We start from the raw sequence: 8,714 nt of genomic DNA, 5'->3' as shown, positions 1-8,714 counted from the left end.
CCCCCCCCCCCCCCCCCCCCCCGCCATGAGGCACTACCGGAGGGTGTCTAACGGCTCCGGGGCCCTTACCTCACGGCTCTGGTGAGTTTGGCCTGGCTCTCTGGCAGGGAGGTAGTGGGGATCTCCTCATCTACAGACAGTCCCAGTTCCAGATTCGCAGATGGCTGTAAGCCAACGTTCTGAACCTTTGGCTTCTCCCAGGAAGGGCCTCCCTTGCCCTGGGGAGCAGCTCTGGCCGAGACCCTGGAACTGGCTCGGCGGGTGGTGCCGGTGGTGGAGGTGGAGGGTGTGGAGGCCTGAGGGGAGGCCGCCGTGACTTCACTTCTCTCCTCATCATCTTCAATCACCACCAGGTCCTTGGGCATCTCCTTAAACTGGTACACCAGCCTCTGCCCTTCCACTTTGGCCAGGATGCCTCTTTGGTAGTAATATCTGGGGGACAAGGGGCAGGGAGTGGGGAGTTAGGCAGGGACACACCGCCCTCCGGGGCAGGGCGGGCAGGCGGCGGAGGCCGGCCGGACAGCCAGATGGGAGCCCCGTGTCAAGGGAAGGGGTGAGGACAACTCTTGGACTTGGAAGGCTTTTATGAAATTTCTGAGCTCTCCCCCTGAGGACACAAAGGGCCATAAAAAGGGGTTTCAAAGGCTAGCCCCACCCTGCGTTGGGGCGAAGGACGAGGGGGGAATGAAGGATAGGAGGGGATGGCTGGTGGGGAGCTCAGCTGTCCCCCAGCCTGCAAGACTGATGATGGCTAACTCGGGCCTGTCTCCCGAGGTCTCTGGCCAGCAGAATGCCCTTCGTGGGGATGGGAGGCCCCCAAAGGCTTTTGTGCTACAAAAAGAGAAAAAGCGAGGATAGAACTGTAAGAGGGCGGGGAGTGTGCCCCCCAGAAGGGGTCTGGGGACGGGCTTAGGGGCAAGCAGATGGGAGTGTCAGCAGACTCTAAAGCAGGAGGGACGTCTCAGAGCTTCGGAAAGCCCCCAGGGCAGGGACTCGGGGCCCCAGCAGCTCCTACCTCAGTGCCCGCCCCATCGTCTCATAGTTCATGTCAGGCTTGTTTTTCTGCTTCCCCCACAGCTTGGACACAGCTTTGGAGTCCACCAGCTTGAAGATGCCCTTCTCTCGCTGGGTCCACTTGATGTACTTCGGGCAGGTGTTCCTGTCCTGCAGAAGCGCGAGGAGGAACTCCCACAGGTAGATGGTGCTGCCTGCAGAGGGCCAGCTGGTGAGGAGCCGCCCGGGCACCCCGACCCCCTTCCCACCTGGCCTGACTCCCAGCCCTACCTTTGCCGTCCTTCGATTTCTTCCGTATGGGGATGCTGGGGTCAGTGACCGGTGAGGTACTGCGGGTGCCCTTTGTCTTCCGGACTGGGAGGGGAAGGGGGGGCAGCAGGATGAGGCTGAGACCACACGGAGGGCTGCAGGGCAGGCTCCCGAGTGGGGTGCCACGTCAAGAACCAGGCCACCGGGGCCAGAGGCCCAGGACTGCTCTCCACAACCGCGGCCCTCAGGCTCCCGCGCCCGCCCAGTGGCCCGCCCTCATGCTCAGGCCCCAGAGGTAGACCAGAACTCTACTGCCCACGCGGCCAATGAGCATAGTGCTGACAAATGAGTCACCTTTCGAAGAACCCAACCCGCCAAGCCTGATTTTGGAAATGAGAAGGCGGCCTCAAGGTGCGGCTGTTGTCCAGGTAGGTGTGAGACTGGGGTTTTGGTCGCCACAGCGACAAGGCAGTATTAAGCAGTCCTTGCCTGAGTAAATCAATAACATCAGGGCTTGGGAAAGCCCAAAGTCCTCTCGCGCAAATAGCCCAAGCTCCACAAGGTCTGAGGAGGAAGATAAGCACATAGCATGAGGCGTCTTTTATAGGCAGAAGGCCCCAGAGGGCCAGGGACTGGCCAGGGGGCCAAGCCTGGTGTCCGGACACCTAGACTAGGATTCAACCCATTTGGGACCGTCGGTATTTCTGCACGAGTTTACCTATCTGCTGGGCTGACTGGAGCGGCGTGGGAAATGTCAGGCTTTGGGCAGGCCAAGCTGTACAGAAGGGAGGACTTTTCATCCATCCCCTGTCACACCAAAGAGCTGTCCTCTGAATGTGTCTATGAGCCTTGACCCACTCGCCCCTGATAGGCTCCCTGACCCGCCCCCCTCCTACCACACCCCCCTGAAGACAGACAGACACACATGCACACACGTGCACACACACACTTTCCCTCTCTCTCTCTCTTACTTCTCTTCTTTGATTTTCCAGTCTTCTTGGCACTTTCCTCTCTGGGGATCTTCTCCTCCAGACAATGCCCCTCCTGGTCATCAGTGTCACCCGCCTGGTTCAAGGCATCAGGCTCAGAGACAGGAAACAGGTAGTTGGGCAGAGTGGCAGCCGGAGCAGGGTCTGAGTCTGGAAGCATTTCGGAGGTGCTGACTGCAAGGAGAAAGGCCTGAGGTGCCTGAGCTGCCTGAGGCCCAGGGCAGGCCGGGAGTGTGGTCTCCCGGCACTTAAGAGAATCGTGGGCTCCTGGGGAGGGCGGAGGAGCCGCTCCCCACGGCCCCAGATGCAGGATACACCTGAAAATGCCTCATGTGTCTCACACCACGAGGACAGGAAACATCTGCAGGGCTGTGGGCATGAGCTGGTCCCAATCACGGCTGCCACATTTACAGCCCCCTGCCGGCAGTGGGGAAGTTCCAGGCAACACCCAGGGTAAAGGGCCACCTTGATTTCGTCATTCACTTGTTTTACAACTGGAAGGCGCCTTAGATATCATTTAGCCCAATTCCTCTGCTTTCTTGATAAGGAAACTGAGATCCAGAGATGGCAGGGCATGTGTCCAAGGTCACACAGCAAGTGGGTGCCTGGTACGTGTAGGCATTCAGTAAGTATTTGCTGAAGCCTGAGTGCACATTAGTGACAGGGTCAGGAACAGAAGTGCTGGCACTCTTAACTGGCAGCTTCGGGCTTTTTCCCCCTGCGGGATCCCCAGCCTGCCCTCGGGAAGGGGCAGTTAGGGCCAGAAGCCCTCCTGTCCACGAGTTGGGCAAAGGCCTGGGGGTGGGGTAGGGCAGGATCCCACGTGGGGGGCCTTCTGGGGAGGTGGGGAGCCAAGCTCCAAGCCTGGCACATTTCTAAATAAGCCACACCCTGCATAGTCTTTCTGGGGGCCCCAGCAAGAGAGCAGAGGGGACCGAAAAGTCACCCTGGTCAATAGTAGTCAGCCTTCAGCCTTAAAAAGGAAGGAATTTCTGACATATGCTACAACATGGACAGACCTTGACGTCATTATGTTAAATGAAATAAGCCAGTCCCCAAAGATCACTACGGTGTGACTCCACTCCTGTGAGGCCCCTAGAGTAGTCCCATTCATAGTGACAGAGAGTAGAGTGGTGGCTGCCAGGGGCTGAGGGTAGGGGAGAATAGGGAGTTAGTGTTTAATGGGCACAGAGTTTCAGTTTTGCAAGATGGAAGGTTCTGGAGATGGATGGTGGTGATGGCTGCCCAACAGTACTTAATACCATTGAACTGGACACTGAAAAATGGTGAAGGTAGTCAATTTTATGTTATGTGTATTTTACCACAATTTAAAAATTGGAAAAGGAAAGTCCCCCTGGCCACCTTTTCCCTGTCTACACTGCCCCTCTGCCCCCCGCCATTCCCGCCCCAGCTCAAGAGCACATTTACCCGGCCGCAGCGGCTGTGGGCACGCATATCTGCGTGCACACGTGCCTGCGAATCCAGTACATGGACGTGGTATTTTTAAATGGCACTTTTTGTTGCCTCGAGTTAAGGCACCAGGGTTCACACTTACAGATCTGCTTCTCATCCAGGATGTCGTTAGGAGACTCGACATTGAGCAAGACTTCAGTGGTTGACATGGTTTGTGAGGTTGCTTCATTGTCATCTGGTTCCAGGTTCCATGGTGTGGGGCGCAGGGGGCAGAAAAAAAGTTCCCTTAGGGCTCAGGGCAGGGGTAGAGCTCTCATGGGGCCAGCCCAGAGAACAGTGCTAAGAAGCCAAGGGACCCGGAAGGGGCTAGCGTGCCACCTACTGACACTCTCCACCTTTTCTCTCCACTCACCCCAGCCGGTCTCCCCTTCACTCTGCCTCGTCCCACTGCATCTTGAAAGACCACGGATCCATTTGGATGGTTTCCTCCTCTATGAAGTGACTACCTTTTGTTTGTCCTAACCACGCTATCTAATCTCCCACTCCTGCGGGCCTTGCCCTTGCTACGTGGGGTCACGGAAAGCCACTGCGGGCTGCTATATTCCCTGATGGCAGTACCCCTTTTTCTTCCACACTCCCCTGCCCGGGAAGGAAACAAACCTGCAAGCAGAATACTGCCCTCCAGAATCTGATCCTGTGTCATGCACAAGGTCCCATCCGTTATGATGCCATTGTGAACGTCGTCCAGCTCCAGTCCTGAGTACAGATGCAGTAGCTCGGGGTAGGGTACCTGCTCCACGATCACAGCTGGGAACACCGAGGGGTCCTCCAGCTGTGCACAAGACAGGGGTCCGGTTTAAGGCTCACCTGCCTCTTCCAGGAAGCCCTCCCTACCAGAATCTGGCCCTTCTTGCAATTTCTAATTCTTGGAGCCCCCAGGGCTTGTCCTTTGTCTGGGATGACACTGCTCTGGGTCCAACCTCACTAGGTGATGCTTTGAGTGGATTCTTTTTTTTTTTTTTTTTTTCTTTTAAAGATTTTTTATTTACCCGACAGAGAGAGACACAGCGAGAGAGGGAACACGAGCAGGGGGAGTGGGAGAGGGAGAAGCAGGCTTCCCAGCTGATCAGGGAGCCCGATGTGGGGCTCGAACCCAGGACCCTGGGATCACGACCTGAGCCGAAGGCAGATGCTTAACTGACTGAGCCACCCAGGTGCCCTGCAACTCTTTTTAAAAATTACGTATATAAGGAATTATACCAGATTGTTTATAATAATTATACTTTGATTGTGGGACTTTGGGTGACTTTTTTCCCTTTCTTCCCAGTTTTCTGTATTTTCCAAATTTTCTTTCATGGGGTTGTTAATTCTTTTTTCATGAAAAAAGAATGAGAATGTTCAGTTCCGCCTAACGCTCCTGAAGGATGCAGAAAAAAAAAAAAAACTGATAAAACGCCATTGGGTTTGGCCACTGGGCAGTCACCCTGGCTAGAGCACTTTTAGGGGACTGCTGGGGTCCCAAGGCACATTACAGCGGATCTCAGAGAGGACGGACTGAGGCAGGCGGTCAGATGTAGTGATGAAGACCACAGAGTTGAGAGCTGTCTGTCCAATATGGTACCCACTAGGCATGGGTGGCTGTTTAACTGTAAAACTTTTTCAAGATACAAAGTCCAGTCCTTCAGTCGCGTTAGCCACAGTTCAAGTGCTTCATAGCCTCTTGTGACTAGTGGCCCTGTACTGGACAGGGCAAATACGTAACACTTCTAGTAGCTCAGAAAATTCCATTGGATTGTCCTGATCTAGAGCTAGACAACCTGGCTTTGAAACCAAGCTCTGCTACTTAGTAGCAGTGGGACCTCGGGCAAGCCACCTAATCTTGCCGTGCATCGGTTTCCTCATTTATAAAATTGGGGTGGCCATATTAAACAACACCATAGGGTTGTGTAAACAGATCAATGCACATAAAGCGCATAGAACAGGACCGGTGTAGAGTCGGCTCTCATCGAGTGTTTTAGGTATCAGGGACTTCTAGGAGACTAGTAATGCTTTTATTTCTTAATCTGGGTGGTGAGTTCATGGGTGTTCATTTTGTAATTATTCATATATATATATATGATTTATATACTCTTTTGTATTAACGATACATTTTTCAATAAAAATGGTTTCCTGAAAGGGAGAGAAAGGAGGTGAGAATGTAAGCACAGAGGGTGGAGACCATACTGATGAACAGAAAGGAGTTAAGAAGGTGGTGGTTTGGGCGCCTGGGTGGCTCAGTCGGTTAAGCGACTGTCTTCGGCTCAGGTCATGATCCAGGAGTCCCAGGATCGAGTCCCACATCAGGCTCCCTGCTCAGCAGGGAGTCTGCTTCTCCCTCTGACCCTCCTCCCTCTCGTGCTGTCTCTCGTTCTCTCTCGCAAATAAATAAATAAAATCTTAAAAAAAAAAAAAAAAGAAGGTGGTGGTTTTTTGAAGGAGGTGGGTAGAAGGGAGAGAAGACCTGAAGATGTTCTAGGTTGAGGAGAAAGGTCTGGAAGGTCTGAAGGATTTAAGAGAGAGACATTGGAGGTGACCAGTGGTTTGAGGTCTTGGAGACAGGAGAGAAGAGTTAATTAAGTACGGGGAGGAGATACAGCTGGAAGGAAGAGGGACACTTCTTTGTCCCGGGTCAGCGGGAAGGAAACAGGAACAGTGATGTTATCAGTAGAAGGGAGAAGGTAGGGAAACAGAGGGTGTCCTTGGCTTCTCTGTGAATTGGAGCAGAAGCTGTCTGCTGAGGGTGGAGGGGCAGGTGTGGGATTGGGAGGGAAGAACAGCTTCCATGAAGAACAGTTAACAGTTGCTGAGCAGATCAGAAACAGGCAAAAAATTACTAGTAGTATCGAGAACCCAGGTATGGTTAGATTTTTCTTCCCTTCTCTTCCCATGGTGCCTTCCACCAGGTGAGGCACACCACAGATGTTGGGTAAGACTGAGCAACTTGAGGTTAAGACCCCACGGGACAGAAAGTACAATGTGCTCAGAGCCCACTAGGGGGCAGCCCTGGGTAGGCTGCTAGAGGTCGGACGAAGTTTTCTGTCCTCTCAAGGATTCAGCACAGAGAGCATCAGTATTCGGCTGGGGTGCCCTTAGAGATAATCCAACTGGATCTCCTCTTGGTGAAGAGGGGAAGATGGCAGCCAGATAGGGTAGGGGACAGGACTTGCCCAAGTGACACTGTGGCCAAACTGGCATCGGAAACCAGGACTCCTGACTCTTAATCTTCTGTTCCTTCTACCATTCCTGGCTGCCTCTTCTCCAGTTTGTGGAAGGAGAGGAGTGGAGGGCAGCGATGGGTGTGCCGAGACACCATCCAAAGGGTACGGCCAAGTGCATGGAAAACGTGCTCTCTCAGCCCCAGTTCAGAGCAAGACACGGAGCGGTAGGGACCTAAGTGCTGAAATTCTGTCCACTTTTTCACCTTTCCCTCACCAGAGAACCCCATTTCCAGATCTGAATCCTCAGATCGAGGCTGAAAAGTTGGTTCTGGAAGGGCCCATCAACCAGGCTAGAGATGGGAGTCTGAAGGGGCCAGGGACTGGTCTGTGCCCTGTGGGGCCGGCAGGCAGAGCTCACTCTTGCTATGTGGTTGTCCTGGCAGCTTTCTCACTGTGATACTGCAGGTGAAGGGAAGGGGACAGACATGCACATGAGGGTCCATGGGCACCTGTGCGTCCGGCCCCCACTGCTGATCGACTGACAGCCCAGCTGCTGTGTTTCATAGCCGCACGGCTGGCTGGGTGACGGTGCATGGCCCGTGACTGCACATGGAATGACCGCCCAAGGACTAGTGACTGGCCGCACGAGTGACGAGCAGGCGCACAGTCTGGCTGGCAGGCAGGCCCGGTGGCCTGGACCTAGTAGGGGCTTGATCTATATTTGCCGACTGGCTAGTCGGGGGTTCTGGCTGGCTTGCTGTCTGCCGGCCTGTCTGTGTCTATCTGATCGTCCGCCTGGCCGACCGGGCTCTGTTCTCTGGGGCCATACCTGGTGGATATCATCCATCCCGTTGCTTGCAAACTCAAAGATCAGGTCACTGGGCTGCAAGGTAATAGCCATGCTGTCTCCTCAGAGAGCTGACAGCAGGATTCGCAGGGCCCTCTGGAGCTGCGAGGGTGTTTTTGATGAAGAGATGCTCTTCAGGTACTTGGAGCTTAGAGCCTACACCCTGAGCCACAGTAAAATAGGGGGTGTAGAGAGCTGGAGTAGGTGGTGGCCTATGCCAGGTTCAAGGCTGCATGCTGGGCCGGGCCAACCACAGGGGTGACCTAGGGAGAAGGGAGAGACAGGGGCAATGAGTAAGTCACCTTCCTTGAGCTTTGTTCCCAGGACACTAGCCAACAGCAGGGACCCTGCCACCAGGGCCAGACTGCCAAAAGGGGAGGATGATAGGAGAAGGAAGGGGAAGAAGAAAGGAGGCAGGTTAAAAAAAAAAAAAAAAAGAAGGAAAAAGAGGAAGTTAGTTAACAGTTGCTTCCAGTGGGAAGTGGCCGAGCCTCAGTGTCAGTCTGTCAGCAGCGTCTGCACCTGAGCCGGCCGCGAAGACACACAGCCTCCCTCCGTTCTCTCCTGCCTCCTCTGGAGGTGACAGATCGAGGGACTCTGGGCTCTCTCCACCCTGAAGATTAATCTCCAGGGTGTGGCCACAGGGGAAATCAGGGCACCCCATCCGTCCTTATAGATGGGACAGCAGCATGAAGAATCCTTAAAATTCCCTTGGCTCAGAAAGAATCTTGTGTGAGAGGGTGTGGGTTAGGGACACATGGCGGTACCAGGTGCTCTTCCAGGCTCTGCCTGGCTCAGTCTACCTTGGACGTGGGGGCCACTCAGCTCTGAAGGGCAGAGTCTACGGAGAAAGAAACGTCTCAGCGTGGGGGGTTGTGCGGTCAGGGCCGGTGCAGGTCTGACCCTGCTCCTGGGGAGGGGACTCTGGGAACTGGCCACGTCCCCAGAGAGCCCTGAGACAGAGGGCCAGGTGGGCCACAGGCCCTGCGCACTTATCGTGGCCCC

General features: G+C 54.5%; 1 protein-coding gene across 1 annotated transcript in view; it reads right to left on the bottom strand.

The window, feature by feature from the left end:
- The window catches only part of ELF4 (E74 like ETS transcription factor 4), a 9,714-nt gene extending 1,873 nt beyond the window's left edge, over positions 1–7,841 (bottom strand). Inside the window, exons 1-7 of the mRNA XM_044911698.1 lie at positions 7,692–7,841; positions 4,326–4,497; positions 3,808–3,900; positions 2,235–2,426; positions 1,285–1,368; positions 1,016–1,208; positions 70–432 (exon numbers count right to left, since the gene is read on the bottom strand). Of these exons, the coding sequence (XP_044767633.1) occupies positions 70–432; positions 1,016–1,208; positions 1,285–1,368; positions 2,235–2,426; positions 3,808–3,900; positions 4,326–4,497; positions 7,692–7,763 (1,169 nt within the window). The 5' untranslated portion in view covers positions 7,764–7,841. The remainder of the gene's footprint in view (positions 1–69; positions 433–1,015; positions 1,209–1,284; positions 1,369–2,234; positions 2,427–3,807; positions 3,901–4,325; positions 4,498–7,691) is intronic.
- Between the last annotated feature and the right edge of the window lie 873 nt (positions 7,842–8,714).

Source organism: Neomonachus schauinslandi, chromosome X (genome assembly GCF_002201575.2).
Source record: "Neomonachus schauinslandi chromosome X, ASM220157v2, whole genome shotgun sequence".
In the NCBI taxonomy this organism is placed as follows: domain Eukaryota; kingdom Metazoa; phylum Chordata; class Mammalia; order Carnivora; family Phocidae; genus Neomonachus; species Neomonachus schauinslandi.
The sequence above is the reverse complement of the archived record's forward strand: the minus strand, read 5'-3'. Positions and strand labels throughout refer to the sequence as shown.